The following is a 22,307-nucleotide window of genomic DNA, read 5'->3' as shown; positions in this document are numbered from 1 at the left end:
AACTTCAAATCTAGGACATATTAAAGGGGCATTTTTCCTAGAGAACAAACAATGTTGTTACTGCCTACTCCGGTGCTTCCTTCTCCGAAGGGTCAAGGCTGGCTGCTGCAGCAACAGCACCAGGGAACCACATAAACCACACGTCTAATTCACTGTATGAATTCTTACAGCGAGATACGGAAATAGCAGTATTCATGGAACTTGTGCGGCGTTTGCTGTGACTTGTTTTGCTAACTTGTGCATTGGCTGTAAAGATCTGGTGGCAGCTTGTTTGTGCATTGCAGAGCTGCATTCAGCTTGCTGGATGGGTTTTGTTAGTGGAGAAGGTCCACAACTCCAGGGCCTTGAAACCATCTTCACAAAGTTGGGGCCAGTTTTACTATTTCTGTTGTGTGGCCTTTCCTGAAAACATCAGCTGGCTAAAGAACTTCTAATTTCCAAAGCAGATTCTCTTTCACTGCTTACCACAGTGTTTTTGTGGGTCGTTTATCAAGCAATCTAACCACATTGCTGCGAAGCACTAAACAAGCATTTAACAGATTACATTGTGTTTATTGATTCTGGGTTAGGTAAATGGACAAGATGCCTTTGCACAGTCTTTGCAAGCACTGTTTTTTTCACCTGTTCAATGCAATTAACAGTACGATTTAAGAACTGTGTTATTCTTAAATGTAACTCATTGCCAGACAGCTCACAAACAGCAGCAGAGATCCGTCTCAACCATCAACGGTTTCTAGTGCTTGCAATTTCTTTCCCCAGGGACCAGGGGGAAAGCCAGCCTTTATTCTGTGCCCAGCTGGTTATCAGGTTTGGGCTGCTGTAAATAAAAGGTGCATGTAAATGGCTGTTCAGTTTCTATGTCATTTAAAGTAGGTGCCTGTCTGGAGTTCACCTGGGAGACCTCCAGACGAGTAGGGAATCTTGGCAGCACATCTCGCGTTTAACCAGAGACCTGACAGAAAGTCAGAGTTGATTGAACTCAGCTGAAAACAGTGCTGGGATTTGTGGCACCAGGTATATCTCTCATGGGTTACAAAATATTAACAGATCCTGGAAACTGTGGTTGAGATTTTCCAGTGTTGGATGAAGTGAGATGCTTAGTCAACTAGTAGGTGAGCACTTTGCTCTGTGAGGCTCATGTAAGGGTCCCAGTTTTAAACCTTGCAGAGGTTGGCCAGGTGGCCAGGATCAATACAGAACACGAATATCATATACATGTATGTAAGGATGGGTAAATCCCATGTTTTAGTTAGGCATACCTTGATACCTGCCACTAAAAGTTTCTGTCCTTAAAGCGCAGTAGGAGGGCAGAATACATGTCAGTGTATTCAAGGGCAACTTTGTCCCCTACTTTGACCCCAGTTTGAATAAAATCCTTCTTTTACACACCATGAAGGGTAAGAGGTTCATTACAAGGAAAAAAAATATTCCCAGCTGTTCATCCCTACCTAAGCAGGTAGCTTGACTTCTGTCATGTTTTGGACATGCAACAAGAACTTGACCGTCTGAACCAGGAGGGGCAGCTGAATTGAACAGAGGAGAAAAAAAAAAAGAAGGAACTTGGGTGCCAGGCCAAAAATACCTATATATGGATAGAAGCTCGCACACATGGTTGCTACTTTTTAGAAAAGCAAACCGATCCCTTCCTCTCAAACATACTTTATTTTTAAAAAGCCTTTTGGTTCCTCTTTATCATGTGTGCTGCTCCTGCAAGGAAGAGTATCTGGGGGGGGTGGGGTGGGAGGGGAAGGCATTTCTTAATAAGCAGTCAGGCTTCCCTTGGGTCTGATCTGTTGGTTCCGATGACCAGAATAATCTGTCACTCTGACTTACTGCTAATAACTCTGTGCCATGGGTGTAGCTTGAGGATGGGAAACGTTCTTCTGTTCTTATCAGCGGTTTGTTTATAACTTCTGGTCTCCTGTTATCCAAGAATTTTTGGGGTTGCAATGGTGGGGGTCCAGGCATTGCCGTGACTCAGCACCGAAGGCTGTTCCTTCTTCACAGGTGAATTTTTCGATAGGTGATTTTTGCCTCTAGAGGGTCATTTGAATAATATCAGCTGAAGAGGAAGCAGCAGGCTCCCTGTGTATGATCCACCCTGCAGCACCAATTAAGCATTGAGGAAGTGTTCAGGCAAACCTTACTACGGTAAGTGCTTCACGTGGCAGCAGGCATGAGTCTGGCCTCCCCCTTCCTGCAAGGAGGAAGGAGATGTTATGCGGGTTATTGATGGGAGTGCCTACTCTCCTGATTACTGCAGGAATTCCTTTATTTTGATTCTTAATGGCCTCTTAAAGCATATCATGCTGACAGAGTCTCCTTCAAAATCAGCTAGGGGGGTGCTGTATCAAGGCGAAGAACCATCTTTGACTATTTCTATTTGCTTTCACTGTCCCCGCTCCTCACGTCAGCCAGGACAGAGGATTAATCTCTCTGATCCCTCTATTTCTAGTTGTAAAAGCGCAGTGTGCTATTGAGGGTGATTCACTACTAGGCCAATCCTTGTTATAATCTATTGTAACTATGAATGCATCAGTCAGAACAGGAAGGCTAATGGAAAAAAAATGGCTTATTTCTGTGTTGACTGTATGTGTGTGTGGGAAGATGGATGGTTTGAAACGCGCAGTCATGCGATGCAGGCTCTGCCGTGCTTTCACACCATGGGCCATGTTACAGCATCAAATTCCTGCAGATGCCTCATCTTGCCCTGTCTGTGGTTTTGTCTCCTCCTCGCCTGTTTCCCGTGGCTGCCTTCGGCAGGCTGCTCTTAAGGGACTTGCTCTGAGCAGCCAGACAAACTCTGCTACAACAGAGAGAAAGTGAAAGTTCGCAGTGGCTTTACTGTTCTTAATGAGCCCGGTAACATCTGATATTATCAGAGCAATGTGAAGAGCACTAGGTAAAAGTTTACTGTAGGTGACAACAGAGTGCAAATTGCACATGGAAACAGTCCGGGGGGTTATCAGTAGAATTCAGTTTTTCCTTCCTTTCTGGTAAATGAAGAGAACTTCCCTTTTAGTTCTGCATCCAAAAAGTTGTCCTTTTAAATGTGATTATCATCATCGTAGCTTTCAGGGTCATTTTCATACACAGTCTGCCTGCCAGATCTGAACTGGAGGTGCCAGAACAATGAAGGACAGTTACCATCAGTGTTTTTTACCTAGCTCAGTCCATAACAAGTCAATTACATTGCAGCTGCTTCTGTAAAGTGTATATGTGTATATTCATAAATACGTACACATAATAGAAACCAAGGCAGCTGAAAGCTTCCAGAGGAGCTGCAGCTCTTTGACACTGAAAATTATCTCTAGGTGAGAGAGTTTTCTTATTCCACACAGCATAAATGTAAAGAACTAAATACTGTCTTGTTGCAAAGGAAAAAAATGTCTGCTTAGCTCTATAAAAAAGAGGAAGGTCACTTGCAACTAAAGGTTTATTTTGAAAGACAGGAAATCTGAGTCGTGTTCTGCTTCTGCCCTGTATATTTCTGGTGTAAGCTACCTCACCTATGCATACGTTTACTTTCTGCAGATCATTTGTCATCTGTCCTATGTGTTTTGTAATATTCTTGGATTTTTTTAGTCTGCTTTCCAATGGGAAGTGTGCTTATGCAATTGCACTGCAAGTAACTTCTGAACCTGTTGGCCAAATGTCAGATATTTGCTGAAACTGTAGATGTAACAGGAGGAAGGGAATGTAAATTGCAATGTCATGACCTAGAGCTGTAGCCTCACCCTGCGCTGAAGCTCACAGAGATAGCACTTTTTTAGACACAAGGTATTTCACATGGGTGGATGACACTTAGGAACACTGCAACCACAAGATACCAAAATGTATGCTCTGAGGGTGCTGATCCTTCTGTCCAGTGGATGCCCTTCTTGTTTTGCAAGGTGTTTTGAGAGTGTAAGGGAGGGAAAAGGTTAAGAATTGTTAGTAAATTAGAATTGGCACTGTGCATCAGACTCTTCACAAAATTAATGTTTGATAACATAAGGGGGTGGAGGGAGGAGAGATTCAGTTGTAAAATTACAGGAGTCTTGTCAGACTGGCTTGATCTGGAGAGTTAACAAAAAAAGTAGCATGTTTGATTAAAAGATAGAAGGGAGTTTTAACTTAGCACTTGGCATGACAAAGCAGAAGCCAATAAAAATGAGATCAGATTTCAGCCTTCTAAAAGTGTTTGTGTTCTTATGCAGTGTGTTAACACTGTATTGTTAAAATATCTCTGCTTTGGGGTATGAAAACTCTATAATTGCTGTTTAGCAGTTCCTTTGCATGAGAAGTGTACTGTGTTTCTGTGATTCCCATGACAGTGGTGTTCAGCTATTTTGTACCCTTTGCCCTGGGGTCAGACCTGAAAGAAGAGGATAACCTCTAAGTGAGACCCCTGGAGTTAAGTCTTTCAAATGTTGTGGAAAATATTCACCGTGTTGTTTTCCTTGTAAAATTGCAAGGCTTGAAAGGTCTCTGTGCTGTTCTATACAAGCTGCTACATGTTTTGGCAGGTGGGTGAGAAAGAGCCATGCTCGGGTACACCTGAAGAGCTCTGCAGCTCCAAGGCATTTTAGAGATGAGGTTCTTTTTATATCCCTTCCTGGGAGTGTAGGAAAACTGCAGTGTGGTGTTCTCCAGGTGAATTGCTCAGAAGGTGAGGTTTGCAAGGTCCTGTTGTATTTTCTAAATATCTAGGGTTTCAAGATTATTCCTCTTTGAGCTTTCCTGATATAATTACTTTTTTTTTTTTTTTTTTTTTTTTCTTTAATGAGGTGTATAGCTTTGTTTCTAGCTGGACATTGTGCAAGTGAAAGATGAGAACTTCAGCTTCAAGGCTCTGTTCAAAGCAGCAATAGACAGCCCCGCCAGAGCCCTGTGGCTTGTACCAGCATTGTCTAAGAGCTTCTTGCATTTTGTGTCTCCTCACCGTAGATGCTTGTAGTGAAAAGTGGGTGCATCTCCTCTACTTACCTACCTGCCACACGCAGTTGGTTAGTCTGATGCATGCTTTGTAGTCTTTTGGTGGTTTTATTCTTCCCAGGATCTGAGTCTCCCATGGTCAACATCTGGTGCGTAGGGAGCCCTGAGACACTTGTATCTGCACCAAGCCCAGGCTTTTATTCACTGCTGGTGTTGATATCAGTTTTCTCACTCATTTTCCTCCATTCAGTGATACCCTGTTAAGAAGCAAGTGTGGCATTGTGTGGTTCAGCTGACAGGGATCCTGAGCGCAAGGAAGCTGAGTCAGGATCAGTTCCTTACATAGAAAGGGAATTAAATACATCATGCATTTGACTCTTGGCTGTGATCTTCCATTGTGTGTGCATTATACATTTGTTATGGTTGCTTGCTTTGTCTGTGTACTTGAGCTCTGCTTGTCAGCTGGGACACGTGCTCCATCTCTGAATGCCCCCTGGGGTGTATACCTGTGCAGTGTTACAGGTGCTGTGCTCAGACTTGGCAATGAGCCCATGCTGCCATCAGGGCATCCTGCTGGTGAGGCTGCTGGCTGGCTGCTGTCAGCTCTCAGCTCTCTTTTCATGTCCTTCCTAGCTGCTGTATTTGGGCTCTCAGCTTTGCAAGTCCTGCATGGGTTTGGCTGAGCCTGTCTTAACTGGCTGAGCCTGTGCAGGGGTGGTGTGCTTGTGGGTTTCACACTCATACTTCAGTATTGCTGTGCTTTCCACAAGACCTCACAAACCGTATACTCATCCCTTGTCACACAGTTGTAACTGGCATTATTTCTTGTGTGAGTAAGGGAAGGAGAAACGGCGGATTGATTGTCCAGACTCTGACTGGCCTCCTTTGAGCTGTGTCCTGTGAGCCTCATGGACAGTTCTTTGTGACTGATGTAATCTAACTAATGCATATTAGAGACATCTGAGCCAGAATAGGGAATTTAGTGAGATGAAGAAACTGTTGGGTTTCAAGTCTGGAAGCAGGTCTTGCCAGCAGAGGATGGGGTGGAAGGCAGCATGGCCGCGCACAGCACGTCCTGCCAAGGCCGGTGGCATGGCCGTGCTGGAGCACAGGCCTGCTTTTCCCGGGTGCTGTTTGTCCTCAGTGTCCAGCAACCCCCGTGAGTCAAGGGAGAGCTGGCAAATTTCTGTGCTGAGCCTTTCCTCTGCTGGAATGTGCCAAAAAAAAAGGTGGTGGTGTGGGGAGAGATAATGACTGGCGAGCCAAGTCATGCTGTAACCCAACGAACAAGAACACAGTGCAGTGTACTGTCGCTGGGCCTCACAAGACCCCTTGTGTAGGAGATGCCACTCCAGCACGACAGCTGTCAGGGATAGGTTATTCGAGCCTGTAACTGTCTTCAGCACAGCTGTGAAGATGGCTGTGCCTCTGTGCAGAGCTCTTTATCTCCCCTTGCCCTTCTTTCTAGGTTTTGAACGAGAATCCTGAACATCTTAAGAAGTCTCTTCTGGGCTGAATGATAGCTGCTTTCCCTTTTCTCTGTTCCCAGCAAAGACGACTGATAGATGATGGCCTTTGAAGAGCTACTAAATGTTGCATTGGAAGTTGGGGCATAAAATATAGTTCTAGGAAAGGCAGTGACTCATAACTGACTGTGACACTGGCTCAATCAGAGGGCTGCTAAAAATAATCCACCTTCTAATCCCATCATTGATCTCTAATTGAAGAGGTATTCTAATTTACAGCCTGCAGATGGAACAAGATCGGAGACTGAAGTGAAATCTTGGGTTTGTCAGTCAGGAAGAAAGTCTGGGCAGAATCAGTTTGGAGGGGGAATTTTGAGGGGACACCAGCTAAGGGTAATGGTGCTGATCTTGCACTGAACTGCTGAATCTTGTCCCCAGCTAGATACTGTAGGGTGCTGTTTCGTCAGCAGTGCCTATTTTTCAGGCAGAGGAGATGCCCTCCTTGGTGTGTAGCCCTGAAGGAAGTGATATGGTTTCCCCCAAACACTGAGCATGCAAACAAACCTTCTCACGTTGTGTGTCCGTGGTATCCTTTTCGTTTCCTGTTTCAAACTGTTACGTAGCATTGGTTTAGCGTTAACAAGAAAGCTGCCTGGTTTTGCTGCAGAACCAGCATGTTTTGGCAACAAGGAAAAAAAGAGCCTTTTCCACTGGGTTATTTAACATCTCATAAGATTGGGATTTGAATACTTGCTAGCCTCTTTTTTGTTTAGTTTCTAAGTTAGTCCCTGTCCTCTATAAGAGTGTAGTGAGAGTTGAGCTGACCTTGCAAAAGTGTGAAACTTCCGTTAACTTTGCAGGAAATGCAGGGAATGTGAGATTTGTGCCAAATTACTTCTTCAACAGGGGGTGGTAAAGGGAGCTTGTGAAAGAGGAGCTTTGCCATTGCCAGCTGATACTCTTAAGCAAATAGCTTGTGTCCCTGTGAAACAGAAGTGTGACTTCCCATGGGACCAAGGTTTAGTGCCTCTTTCAGAGAGCACAGCTAATGCGGCAGTGTGCAAGGAGGAACTGGGCGCCTTATGGCACTGAGGGCTCAGCGCCTGAGGTGCTTCCTCTTGCACCCGGGCGCTGAAGGAGAATGATTGGGTTCTCCGAGGAGAAATCAGAAATGTTTTGGTCACTTGCAGGCTCCTGCCACTTCCAAACTAACAGAATCCATACCCTGCAGCATGAAGTACTTTATGTCTGCCTTGGTGCCGATGTGAGCCTGTACCGAAGCTGGGGCTGTCTCTGGGGTGGAACAGGCCAGCTGGCCTGAGCGAGCAGAAAACTGAGGGGATTTTGTCTTGGTTCTCTGACATCATCTGTTGCACTTGGAATAGAAAGTAGTTTTCTTTTTTTCTTTTTTTTTTTTTTTTTCAATTACAAAAAAAAAAGAATCTTACATTTGTCATTTAAAGCTGCTTAATAAAGAAATATGTCCTTATTGCTCTGTTAGGCCAGTTCAGCAGACATTCAGGTTATTTGTCAGTAGTAATTTTTTATCTACTTTTTGGAAGAGCGGATATGCCTGGATACTGTTTTAATTCTGACTACTTAAAGAAGGAAACCACATGAGCACCAGGTGTAGGTCCTGGAAAACATGAAGGAAAGCAAGATGGGCTCTTTTTCTTCTTAACTGCAGCTTTGGATGCAGCTGATGTAAAATTCTGATGCAACCTCAACAGGTTCAACGCTCCCCTCTTTCCAACAGGATGTTTTCTTCTCAGACTGATGAAATTTCAGTTAAAAAAAAAAAAAATGACCTTTTTCTTCTTGCCTTCAGTTTCAGTAGATGCCTGATGGAAACTGCTGTTCCTTCCAGTTTTTGTCCTCATAAATGTTTCAGGTTTTGTAATAGTGCTCACATGCACCAGAATTGCATGGGCTCTATTCAGCACACTTGTCTTATCTTGATGGCTCCTCTCTAAACTAATTTAAAGGAAAACCCATCTATTAGGGAAGAAGACAGAAAAACCACTTATAAATGTGATAGGGTTGAAAAATGTGACCAATTGGTATTGGTGCTGTGGTCATGATCCTGAATTTTATTTTAAGCCTTTCTCCGTATGGACAGCTTCCCATATTGACTTCCTTTGCTTGCCCTGTGGATATGCAACTGCATCCCAGAATCCATTCCTCTGCATTGCCCTGGCTACTACCAGCTTCATCTAAAATATGTTTTGTCTGACAGTTTGCTGCTCTCTAATGGCCTGGGTTTCTTCTTACCTTTAGTAGATACGTGAAGATTGGTTGGAGCATCTCCTGGGTGAAAAAACAGAAGTCATTTTGGCACTGTGAGTCAGCCTCTTCCCAAGCAGCAAGAAACAGACCTGTACAATTCTCATGGTTTCTCATGAACAGGCACAGTTTCCGTTCACCTGCACACTTGCTGTCTTAGCAGCCTTCTGCATCTGCCCGTGGTTGACAGATGGGCTTAGAAATCCTGTTTTAGTCCTGGTAGATAGCTGCAATAGATTTTTTTCATAAGATTATATATAGAGCTTGTATGTGCATAGGAATGGATTGATGGAGTTTTGTTGTGTTTCTCTAAACTTCTTGTAAACTGTTTTTCCAGGCATCTAAATGTTTGTAGAAACGAAGGGACAAATTAGGGGTGGGACAGAAAGGGTGAACACTCGGTTGCAGAACAAAGAACAAGGACGGAGGGTGAGGAAGTAAGCAGTGGACACTAGGTTTCTTGTAAATATAAGAAAGGAATCCACAGTCGTGTATTCATCTCATGACCGCATCTAGCAGCTATTTTAGGTACAGTGGGGATGAATGGCCTTTTATAGACCATGGTGAGGAGTGCCTTGTCTGGGGGCCTCAGTAATGCCAGTTCCTTCTTTTCTGGTGGCACAGAGCACAGTTGAGGGGGGAGGACACGCAGACCCGACATACGCCTTCCAGCACACTTGCATGAACCAGCTTGCTAGTGAAAGGAAATTGTTTTTGCTGACACTTCTCTGCTGCCAGTGCGCGTTGGTGTCAGCAATGTGTCGCGTGGGGAGCTGGGATGCGGGGAGCCCGACTGTTTGTCAGCCCTCTGAAATCACTTGCCTGGGCTTTAAGCTACAGTATGGATACTTGAGATAAGAAGAGAAGGTGCAGGGTTTTAATCTCGCTGCGTGCACTATGACAAGCTTGTAGCTGGGAGAGACTGTCTTGTTCTGGCACTGGAGGGGAATTAATTCTGTTCAGACCTGCACCCTGTTTGTAGGCTTTATGCAGTTTTGCTATTTAATGATAATGCTGTTACACAGAGGTTCTTAAACTCTTCATAGTGCAATTTCCATGTTGAAATTGATGAGAAATACCATATTTGCCTCGCTAGCAACTATGTCAAATGAAGAATCGCAATGGTGGCTGTGCAGGTGTAACCCCTGCAGGAGTGATTAACACACATCCCGCTGTTATTGCAGGCCTTACCATAGCGTCTGGGATTTGGTTGTGCCAGGTACTGTGTATTGCCACAGTAAGGAGCGATGCCAGTCCTACAAGTTTTTTGTGTGGGTAAAGCATCCAGGAGGTAGGGAAGTTGGAAATACCATTATCCAGCCATGAAGTAGACGTGCTATCCATGAATATATCTGTAATAAAAAGTAGTGACCTGTAGCATTCCCTTGGATTTAAAATGTATTTAAAATTTAACACTCTTAACTTCAGGGCATAGCAAATGACTTCATGTACCTAGTTTTGCATCAGAAGGTCATTTTATTCTAAAGCATGGGGAAATATGCTTGAAAATGATGTTATGTCATGCAAGTTTGTGGAAGAATCAGGTACAAAATGCTAGGTACATTGACAGTCTTGTTTAATGCTTGAGCTTTTGAAGAAACTGGTTTGGGGCTCTCCAATTCCTGTACTGTGTAGGTTCTAAGGAACTTTTATAGCTGTTTCCTTAAAAAGAGCCTAATGGTTAGGCATAATGATGCAGAAATCTATATTTGTTTGCTTTAAAGATTTCCAGAGAAAAGATATGTTGTAACTTAAGCCTGTAAGTAGTGATCTGAGATTTAACTCATGAATCATTCAAAAGAAATGCATTCTGATGTGCATCAGTTTAGAAGCTTCTTATTCACCCAGCATCAGAGAAACAACGATTTCATACTTCTCCAAAATGCAGAATCGTTTAGTCAATACTATCTTCTTTTTACTCTGGCTTAGGATGAACAGTTTGCCTGGTAGCAGTTAAACAATGGTGAAAAACGTTGCTTAGGCGCCTGTTGTTCTTAAATAGCTTTCACAAACGTTAACTTCTGATGTACTGGAAAATAAGTGATGTAGTACAGGATTACCCTAAAAATGCATCATTGTTATCCATGCATAATACAGAATGTGAGCAATGTCCTCACTGAACAATAATGAGATTGTTTTGTTTCTTCGCTATCTTGTGCTGTAAATATTTACATTGTTTGAGAAAAACAGACTTTCATTATCTTTGATGTAAATTTATGTATTTGTTTTTAATAGTCTTTATTAATTATGAAGATCAAAATATAAAGCAATTTTTCTTTGGATTTCAGAACTGAGTTAGTTTCATGAACTTCAAAATGATTGCGGCAGAGAATGGGAGGTGATCATAAATTATAGGGGTGGCAATCATAAATTATATCATGAGGACTTCTATCCTAGACTAGAAGCTTGCCTACAAATCTATTTTGGTGCAGACTTCTCTCATTGGTCTGTACATGTGTTAGTGTGTCCCTCTTTCCATTTGACTGCAACCTTCAACAAAATTTTCTTTCAAAACTCATCAGTCGTCATAGGGAATGCTTTGCCTAATCGTGCAGATCATGTGGATGTTTTGCCTAAGAGATTTCCTGTTACTCCGGGGGCCTGCGTTATTGTGCTGCACTTGATACCACTTGCTGTCTTTGCCTGGCATGTCATAGTTCTGTGGGCTTTGCCTTTTTCCAGTAGTGGGGGAAAGGATATGTTTGTTTGTATCCAACAGATCGGCTGTGGACCCCTCTGTGCTGATCGCAGGGTGATGGACGATTGCAGAGGACTGACTGTGGTGCTCTTTACCATTCCCAAACTATGTTTGCAGTAATCTTTTTTTTTCCCCTTTCATTTAAGAAGTTCAAATGGTATGAAACCTCACCAATAGCCATTCCTATGGGTTAGTAAGGAAAAGATGCACTGGCTATCACCAGCAAGAGCAAGCAGCCACACGTGTGGCATGGTGTAGATTAACGCTGTGCAGTGATTTTGGACACACAATGAAGATGTAAAAGCTTTTCTTAAAAACTGCAGGAACAGTTATGGTGCTGTTGCATGATGAAGAAGCAAGAACCTGAATATGATGAAGAAGCAAGTCATCATCCCTATCTTTAAGAAAATATTAATTTGAGCCATGTGATCAAAACAGGTGAATTCTTGCTCTCAAGTGTGTAGTCAGTACCAGATCAGAGGGAGAAATGTCTTCCCTGGAGGAGGGCATTAATTTCTCAGAAAGCTGACCTCTACTTATTGTGGGAGTTGACAGGATCATGGCTAGGAGTGGTAACAAGGCACACCCCATGAATGCTGTGATATTACATCCTGCTTGAAGCAAAGCCATGAAGAGAGGTTGCTGCACAACCGTGTGCTAGACTTGCTCTATTTGAAAGCACATTGGAGCAGGAAGGTGTTTGATGTGAAGGGATGAGTGAAATGGTGATGGTCTAGGCACGAAAATGTGTGGTACTTCCTAATGCAAATGGGAGTGGAAATTGAATGGTGCAGTTAGAGACCTCTGCATGCTGGCTTAGAAAACAGCATCCCTCTAGCTCTTGACCTCTCCCCCCTCCATCCTTAGGGGTTCCCAGTGTGGAGAGTGAAACTGAGGCTTTGCCTCTTTTTGCTTGTGATAGTTAGAGACTGTCCCAGGGATTATTGCTGATATTACAGGAGGTTTCATCAACACATATGCAAGGGGAATTTCTTAAAAATATGTACAACCTAGCAGAGCATGGATGTAGTCAGTGAAGTTGGGCCTCTGTAGCAGGAGCTGCTCCCTGCATGTGCACTGAGTGCTTGGATGGCTCTGCAGGGTGTGATGATGCCAGTGGTGCAGGTAAGTCACTTCTAGGATAAGCAGAAAATAGTAATTTCTATGGTGGGTTTTTTGTTTGTTTGTTTTTCTCAGGGAAACATAACGGCTATGTTATTTTCTTACGGGAACAGAGAGAAGTGACGTTTTCTTCTCAGTGCTGCCAAGCTAGTTCGTAATTGCACTTAGCAACTGATTGGATTTGAAGGGGACAGCCGAAGGAATCTGTTCATGAGGTGCAGACCATGCTCGGCTTTCATTGAAGTCAAGGGAGGGGAGCTCTGGGACCATAATTTACTGATTCTGTAGTTTAACAGCTTGCTTGTCTAGTTCCATTATGGAGAAATGTTTGTAAAACCAATCATTTTTGTATTTAGAGAGTAGTCAGCCAGAGCTGGCAGATATCTCTGTTTTTCTATGTGGTGTGTGTAGTCTGCAGCTGTATGTTCCTGTATCTTGGGAAGCTTTTAAAGGGAACATGGAGAGCATGCAGAAGGATCTCTTGTCCCCTTTCTAACTTTCTTTTCATTTCAACTACATAATGTAATTCAAAAATATTAAAAGAAAAATATTTTTAAGTCTTCAAGTTGATTATTTTTAGTACACGTGCAGGTGGAAGAAAGGAGGAACTGAGATAACAAAGTGAGAAGTTGCAGCTGAGTTAGTAAACAATGCAAGATAATGTGTACAGAGGCATAGCTGTAGATAGCAATAATTCAGAATTATCTCTGTGTAGAGCAAGGTCCAACTCTGGCAGCTCTTTTCACATACAACATTGAATGAACCCTAAAATGTGAAAGGTACTGCAGGGAAAGAAGTGCCAGTTTTTCTTCCCTCTCAGCTTAAGCTCTCTTCATTAGATTTGTTTGTCAAGTTAACAAAAGCATGTGAAGTACATAAACCATGATGACATCTCTTAAATGATGCTGTTAACAAAGTACTGATTGAACTACAGTAAAACAAAATGAAACGCAGATGCAGGATCCTCTTTTTGAAGATGCACATCTGTCATCTCTGGAAAAGAATTATGTAAGCCACATTAGTAGGGGAGGAGTCCTGACAAGCTCAAAATAAAATAAATAAAAGCTTGAAACTAGAGCCAACACAAGCTAATAGGATTGGAAGTATTTACAAATATGGAATATACATTGTATAGAAAGTAGATATAAGCCCTATCCAGTTCAAATGTCAAGGTAGGTAAGCAAAGTAAGATGCACACAGGCATTTGCTAAATTCACTGGATGAGTGCTTCTGCTAACTTCGGGGGGGAGGATAAAATTTTATGCTTATGGGAACTTCATCAAGGCCTTCAGTAGAAAAACAGATTCCAAAGCTGCATTAATAGATTATTTCCAGTCTCACCTAAAATAAGCATTATGCCATCTTGCAGTAGTCAGAGGGTGTTTTTCAGAGGGTTTCCATTCCTGTTTGGGTTGGTTGTTTTTCGTGCTGTGCAGAGGGGAAGTTTTAGAAGATCACAGTTCACATTGGTGTTCCACCAAGCCTCAGGGCAGCACTTTCCACCCTGCAGCCAGTGCATCCCCTGAGCTCTATGGACTTCAGCAGCTTCGAGGCAGGGTATTTGTGGCATAACACAGTGCTGCGCAGTGTCTGGATTATCTGGACAGCAGTGATCTGTTTCTTTATTTTTAACTTGCCCATCCTCCCAAAGATTATCAGACCACTGACCTATGTGATACAACTCACAGCCATCAATGGGGGCTAAGGGAATTGAATAAAGTATCAGAAGCCTTGGAGCAAACAGTCAGGAACAACTCGCAGATGAAATTCCTTCTAGTTACCTCTTGCTTCATATTTTGCTTACAGTGCAGGTTACAGGGTTTGTCTTTCTTGCATAGGAAGTTGGTGGTTTTTTTTTTGTTGTTGTTTGTTTTTGTAATCCTGAGCATCTATTATACTTCAAATAGTAAAACAACAGAAATGTGAGTCTCTTTTTCTCCTCCTGTGGTCAATGTAAAGCATGTGTGCACACCTACATACATCCACAGGATGCTTTCATTTCGGTATGGCCTGCGAACATCTGCAGCCACTGTTACTATAGCACTAGAGCTTCTCTTGGAGGTCTCCAACATAGGCTGTGTAACAACCGAATGTGGTGGACTTTGAAGTTTAAATGACCTAATGTTTAAATGACCAGATTTTTAGATTCTGCTAGATACTAAACCACGAACAGGAAACCAGCATTTGTGTTCTCTTGCCACAGTCTAGCTGGGAATCTTTGGCAAGGAGCTGTTGAGCCTTTATTTCGGAACATGTAATAGAAAAGTTGCTTTGGGTAGCGGACAGCAGAACATCGGCCTTGCTTCTTCCAGTGGCACTTCTTGCCATAGCAGGCCATGAATTTGCAGAGCATTAGGGCTCACCTCATGGCTGATGTGTTCTTGTCTTGTCAGCAAGGTCCTGATGGGGTAGATGATGGAAGCGGGGCTTTAAATGGTCTCCCAGCTGCTTTTGCCATGGTGAGGTTACCTGTTGCTGTCAGTTGTCACCTCTCATGTACTTAATGCTGGTGACTGAAAGGAATGTAATGCTCTGTTGCCATCAGGAGACTGAACTGCCCTGGGGTGTGCCCAGCCTGCCAGGCCCTCCTCATGCACATGCTTTTCCTTCCTTTCTTCTGGAGTACCTTAAAAGACTTAGTCTCATTCCCTCTGAATCTTACTGATCTTGCCATGGTTCTAGCAAGGTAAGGAGGGGCAGAGCATTACAACTGAAGTGGTTCCAGGTGTCTGCTGGTGTTTTTAGTTACTGTCTGCATGCCCTGCAGAGAGCAGAACTGGGCTACCTGGGTGAAATCATCCCTCTGTTGAGAGCTGTCTTGGGGACTCTGAGGCCAGGATTTTCTCTGTTGAAATGATTCTGGTTTCTGAAGGCTCTCCACAGTTGGCAGCATCGCTGGAATCCAGTTTGCAGGAACTGGTATGGCTGTGGATGGGGGGACAGGAGGGCTTCCCCTGTGTCCCGGACAGGTTGGTGGGAAGCCTGGGGCACGAGCAGCAGGCTGTGGCTTACAGGCTGTTGGCAGTATCAGTAAAGAACGCTCTCATGGGTCCAGCTATGAAAACAGGATTAGCTCATTATTGTTTGCTGAATGCCCAAACTCCTTAGAGGTTTTCTTTAAGTATTTTCTTAGAGTGAATGATATGTTACCAGCCCTGGGGGCAGGAGAACAGGATCCCTCATCCTTTGCAGGCAAATGTCTGCGCTGCTTACAGGACCTGGCTCGTGCATGTGCCCTATCTCTCCCTTTCCTGCCATTCCATGATTAATTCAGCTTTCCAGGCAAAATGGAGCTGGAAAGTCCTTCCTCCACAAACAAGACACCTATACGAATGGTCATGGGGCTTCCCTCGTGTGTGGGGTTTGTGAGACGGATCCTGCACAAGGAGGAGGAAGTAGACGTGTTATCTGCCTGGGTGTGTGTGCTCAGCTGTTGGGTAGGTGGGGAGAGGTGCTGCAGCAATAAAGGATTGCTTAGGCTGTACGAGAGAGGGCTTGAACAGCTATCTGCACAGTACTACTTACAGCTGCAAATCCTGAATGGAAGGGAGCAACTAGGAGCAGTCCCCTAGCCTTAGCATTGCCTGCTTGGGGAACCTTTCTGGCTGGTCCCCCATTTGACGTGCCTGAAATTTAAATCCTTGTTCCCAGGTGCCCAGCTCCTCGCCCCCCTGGGTCAGGGAGCCCTTGGTGTTAATTTAGCTGTGGGAAAAGATCCCACAGAGCTTGCTTCAATTGGTTGTGTTTTTTGAGTGGCGTTGCTTTTCTGGCACTTGGTCTGTTTGCACTTGGTTACTGCAGATGGTCTCTTGACTCGTGTAACTTTATCCTTTAATTAGCACTGCAGAGCTAAGGTGCTTCAGGTTGAGACCAACAGGCTTTGAGTCTGTGTGTTGTTAGGGTCCCTTCTGGCTGGAGATGTTACTGTGTGGCATCTGGGTAAGTTTAGAGCTTTTTCTAAGCTCCACTTGAACAAAGGCAGGCTTTATTGAGTGTCTGCCAGGCTACTTTACCAGCGGAGGGCTGTTTCACATCGTCTTTGAATATCTAATTGGATTATATCTGCTGGTTGGGTTCTGGCAAAGAATTCTAACACGTGCTATCCTCGAAGTACCTGCAGAAAAACTGGTCTGATGTGTTTGTCATAATCAGGAGGGTTTAGCTGTGTTTTCTAATAAGTTTCCTTATTCTTTTTATGGTAATAAAATGCCCCTGCCTGCAAGCCCAGGACCCTTCTCGGGGGGGCACAGAGCAGGGTCTGTCTCCTTGCCCTCCTCCCCCTTGGTTCAGCCGTTGCTGGCAGTAGCACAGAACACGTTACCTGACATATTTTCATTGGAGCATGACGCTCTCTGGATTTCATTTCCTTATGTTTTCTTGGGAAAATACCTTCCATTCCTGCTTTGTTTACTTCAGTTTGCTATTCCTGATTCAGCCCATGATTATCTCTCCTCCTGGCACTTATGGATCAGCTCCTTTAGAGGATGAAACTAAACAGTTGTGGAGGACCCAGTGAGTTTCAGGGTTTTTCTCTTTTCACTAGAGCTGATTTACAGTCGTGCTGATAAGTTCCATGTTTCCCTCTGTCATCCAATAAGGAAGTGTCCTTGTTGCCTATTCATGCATATAGATGTGTTTTATTGTTAAGATCAGTGGTGTCTAGAAGTTATGGAGGCATTGCCTTCAAAGCTTCCATGAATGCGTTATGATGTGCTGTCTTGGCACTGAAAGTAATAAAAATCCTGACCAGGTGTCAGGAACGCTCTTGAATTTGGCTGAGCGCTCTAATGGGCAAATGGAGTGTGTGATTGGGAAGCAGCAGGCATTGCCTTTGTTTTTGCTGGCGACTTTCTGTATGACCTCTGGTTACTCTTTTCCCCCTCAGTGGAAAGAGGATGCTGAGCTATCATTCCCTGCATAAAGTGCCTTGCGATATGTAGTATATTTTTCCCTATTTAATCAAAAGCAGTCAAAGATCATGCAGGACTCCTGTGGAGCCTAATGGTAATAAGACTGGACCAGGCCAGCATCTTTCACAGAATCAAGAACCTAGGAAGTTTGGCCTATCTTTAAAACCTAAAGCTAAATAAATATTCAATAAGAAATGTGTGCCCTATGTGCTAAGGGTATACATTAAGTGCTGGCTTATACCTCTTCCAAACTGTTTAGCAGCGTAATATATAGGCTATTTAGTCCTTGTTTTCTGCTGGGACAGATTCATGAGCAAACAAAAAGTTGATCTGTTATGGAAACAGAAGAACAATGCATCATCCTTTTGCCCCACTTATATAGTCCCTCCTGTGTTAATTCCTCTCTAATCCTTTCCTTAAACACAATTGATTGTTTCTAATTTGCAACAGGTTAGGTTCCAATTAAACACTCCATGATCCTACATGTTTCAGAAGGCTTTGTATTTAATGCAACTTTGCTAATTTAATAAAAGGTATGGCTAATTATGCATGCCTTTCAGATTACAGCTGCCAAATTTGGATAATTTATATCTATTACTGTCTTTCTTGTGAGTAATGCTCCTCTGTGTACAGTTGTATTAGTGAGGGGAGGAAAAATATGTAATCCAGTGGATTCTGATTCCTAGCAAGGGATTTGGATTATAATATTCTCCAATGACCCTAAGAAAGCATAAGCTAACATAACGTGTCTTCCTGTTGTTGGTACATATTTGAATGAATGTCAGGAGCCAAATGCAGACCAGAGTGTTTTTAAATAAAGCCATGGCACTCAGCCTCATTCAGGACTGTTTCTGAAGCACTTTGATCTGGTGTGGTGAAGCTGGCAGCTCAAGAAACTGCCCATGCCGGCTTTGCTTTCTGTACCTCCAGGTAGCACGCTCTGGCTGCTCAGCAGGGAGAGCTGCTCATTCTCCTCCTCTCTATCTACGCATGCTCAAGCTTGAGCCTTGCCCTCTGTCCCGCTCTGGGACCACTTCCAGAACTGTTGATAACTTACTTAATTATTTGCATAAACTGTGCTCTGACCTGTCAGGTACCGGCTCCTGAAAAGTCCTGTGTCTTTTCTCACCCAGCCAACGCACAGAACTATTTCCTGTTCAGAAACCAGAGGGAAGGAGGTGCACCTTGGTTTACTTGATGGCTTAGCTTTGGTTTAGAAATAATTGCATTTCAAGCTACTTTAACATCATGTTTTTTTGTTGTTGTTTTAGGTGCAAGGCCTGACAATGGCACTGAATGAGTGCTGCCTTCAAGCCTCCTTCCTGTAAATGATTGGACCAAACAAGGCGGTGTGATGAACATGCCACTGCATCAAATCTCTGTCATTCCAGCTCAGGATGTTACCTCTTCCAGAGTCTCCAGGAGCAAGACCAAAGAAAAAGAAGAACAGGTAATGTCAGATAACTTCCTGTGAAAGTTGCATATGTCTGAACATAAAATGCTACAAGTTACTAAACAGTTATGATCAGAATCAGACTCAATTCTGATTCAAAGATCCAGCTCCTTACATGGTTACTGCTCTTAGTGAAAATGAATGTTACCTAATTATCTCTTCATTCTAATACGTGCCATTTCAAAGCAGCTGGCTGCAAAAAACTAGAACTCATTGCTGAATAACTTCAGCAAAACAGAAACTGACTTTTGATTTTGCATAACAGTTCAAGGCACACAGGAGTTCTGTATAACAGGTCTAGTAACGCTGTCATGAAAGCTATACCAGGTGTATTTTACCTTTTGAAGAGCAAAATATTATGGAGTATGAACTCCTACATGCAGCCATACATTCTGTTTTTTTTTGCAGCATCTAGTAGCCATGTCATGGTTCATATTGACTGGAGTATTGTAAGAAAGGAAATATACACCTCTGTGTATATTTGCTGTGGTGTTTCCTGAAGATATGGTTTGTATTCTTAACTTGGGAGTGAAACTTGAGTGAAATCATTTTGAGGTCTTGTGGTGCTAGAGAGAAATTGAATGGAAAAATATCTGAAGCCTACCAGAATTTAATTAATAGACTACTTAAAAAAATAATGATGGCATATTGTGTCTGATCTTTCTGTGTCAACCTTATTTAACCCCTGGGCTGTGTCTTTGGTCAAGCCCAAAGATCTTGGTGTGCATCACACTTTAGTTGATGTTTAGACTAGCCCTTCAGATTCATAGATGAGTAATTAATTACCTGGACTCCTGAATCCAGGTAGGCTGGAGCAACACTGCTTTTGAAGAAGTTGTCTTCACAGCTGAGGTGCTTTAAGTCAGTGAGGCATCTTTTCTTAGGTGTCTGCTGGATCTCTTACTCTCCACTTAGAGCGCTAATGGCAGTCTGTGACTGTGCTGGGAAGCTCTCTGGGTAAGAGGGGTTTTTTTGTTCGTTTTGGTTCCCTCCCATATGGAAACTCTGTGTGCTGAGAGAGCGTGAAACAGTCACTCTGCAAATACACAGCAGTTCTGTGAACTGGCTTCCCTCCAGTAGGGTCATGCGAACTGAGAGGCCAGTTGGATGAGAACAACTCATGGCGACTATTTCAACATGCCCCAAGCCCAGAAGTGAGAGTCCCAAGTCTCTTTCTAAACCTGTTTGTTTCTGACACAGCAACCTCAGTGTTAACAAACCTTCTATATGTTTTCTTGGAGGTAACTCATTGAAGGGTTGATTGTTGTTTTCCTCACCAGGCCACCACTGTACTTTCATCTGTGACATCTAAAACAGAACAGAGTATTACAGTCAGGACTGGAAAAAGCTGCTGCTTTAAATATGTGAAATATTGTGGAGAAAATAATAGAGGTTGAGACTATACAAAGAATAAATGAGACTAACCTGGAAACACTTCTTGTTTCCCAAATCTTGTCCTTCCTGTCTCCATTAGTATATTTGTTCAATCCCAAGTGTCCATTCTTCTGCCAGACCTGCTGCAGGAGCTCAGGGTGAGCAGCCCACCACCCTCAGCACACAGCAGGCACTGCGGGCAACGTGCTGTCCCCTCTTCATTCTTCCCCTCTCCTGGAAACTGCCTTACTTCTGGTGTTAACCTTTAACATTGGATCTAATAAATGAGCTGGAGAGCAGTCAGGTTGTTAATGTGTTGACTTTGACCAATCCAGTTAAATTTTCATACTGCATTGGTGAGCACATCCAAGGCCACTTGCTAATCAGAGTCGCTGTCAACTCTTGGATGCTATCAGGACCTGCTGGCCATGACTGTGAGTTTTGCTTATATTTAAGGTAAAGGGGAGATAGAGTGCAAGAAAATGAAACTGTGGATCATTGCTGACACTTTTAAGCACTTCAAAATGCCTACATTTGAGGTAGAAACCACTGCAAGATGCAGAGCATGATTCTGTATTGAGCGAACTGTACTGAGCAGTAGTAGATGATTTTTGTGTCCTGGATAACATCTGCAGTTGATGCAAGAGAAAAGACACTAGGCAAAACTGAGAAAGAAGGCATTTTCGCTTCAGTTTTGTAAGTTTATTGTAAATTCAGTGTAACATCGATACTCTCCAATTTCAACAGTGCAACTTTTCATTATGTAACACAGCTTACAATTATTTTTCCATGTTGTGGCTGACATAGACACAGTTTTCACATGGATATCTATGAAAATATATCATATTTTTGGGGGGAGTGAGTAAAACATTTAACAGTTTGTTTTCCAATACCATAACTTTCTTAACGTTACCTTTTTTATGTAATAGAAATACCTCTCTATGTAGGAATAGCAGTGAGCACCTCAAACCAGTGTGTACACATTGTGTACACTGTGGTCTTAAGAAGTTGTGAGTTCTACAAAGCCACTTGCCAATCTGAGCAAAATCAAACAAACCTCAAATCACAATCAAAACCAACATTACTTTTTTGCAGATAATATGGAGGTTTGCTTTATTATACCAAGTTCTTTTTTTTTTTTTTTGACCAAGTGCAGGTTAATGTGTTTTGTAGTCTGAGCAGACTCTGTACATATCTGCCTTGTCTATTACCAAGCTCTGATTAAAACCAAAGTGTATAAAGGTATAATGTCAGCTAGCAGATCAAAAGTTTTTCTTGCTTTTATTCTTGTTTTGATTTACTTTTCCTTTGGGAACTTGATATTTCAAACCAGACCATTAGCTTGTCTGTACCTGCATTGTAGTGAGCCTGTCAGAAAAAAAGGTTGAAGAAGTACAACAGCAGAAAATGAAACACGTATGTGTCTAGAGAGGGAACTTTGCTGGTATTTGAAAAGTCTGTGTTTGACTTATTCCCCAGAAGGAAGATGCTTTATATCCTATTCTTCTATGTTTTGTGAATATAGATGTGTTTAATTTTCCATATTACATTTGTAATAGAAGTGCAGAGGAAATTTTCTCCAGCTGAATAGTTCAGATCTTTTAGTGTTTCTTCTTTCTCTCTTGCTTCTGGTCAAGATATAGCTTCGATATTTCAGGTTAAGGCTTGACTGGTTTTAGTAATAGTTTTCCTTGCTACAAGAACAAGTTTTCTGGACTAATGATTTGGGACTAACAGTGAAGAAAAGCAAGAAATCCTCACCACCATTATTGCACAACAGTTTTTAAAATGGATAATCTGTAGTCCCTGGGCATGTCTACCACCTGCCTACCATTTCTGCATTATGACCTTAGAAGTCAGGGATACTTAATAATAGAGGAGCCTGGTAGAATTTTATTCCAATTAGTGTAGTTTTCAAGGTTTAGGATAGTTGAAAACTGGTTAACAACAATCTTGGATGAAACTTTGTCCCTTTTCATAGTAAAAATGGAGAAGGTCATAAAGGGATTATTATTCTTGCATTTAACTCAGATGAACTGTTAGCTTTAAGAGCTAATAATAACAACCATTAGCTTCTTACTTAT

The 22,307-nt window shown here is 42.7% G+C and overlaps 1 protein-coding gene across 3 annotated transcripts in view; it reads left to right on the top strand.

Moving 5' to 3' along the window:
- Positions 1–22,307, top strand: part of MARCHF8 (membrane associated ring-CH-type finger 8) — a 94,058-nt gene that overhangs the window by 3,347 nt on the left and 68,404 nt on the right. For all 3 annotated transcript variants that reach the window (XM_084526086.1, XM_084526080.1, XM_084526079.1), the window contains one exon: positions 18,668–18,846. In XM_084526086.1, coding sequence (XP_084382212.1) covers positions 18,751–18,846 — 96 coding nt within the window. In that variant the 5' untranslated portion in view covers positions 18,668–18,750. The remainder of the gene's footprint in view (positions 1–18,667; positions 18,847–22,307) is intronic.

The sequence above is a fragment of the Aythya ferina genome, assembly GCF_964211825.1.
Source record: "Aythya ferina genome assembly, chromosome: 7".
NCBI lineage: Eukaryota > Metazoa > Chordata > Aves > Anseriformes > Anatidae > Aythya > Aythya ferina.
The sequence above is the reverse complement of the archived record's forward strand: the minus strand, read 5'-3'. Positions and strand labels throughout refer to the sequence as shown.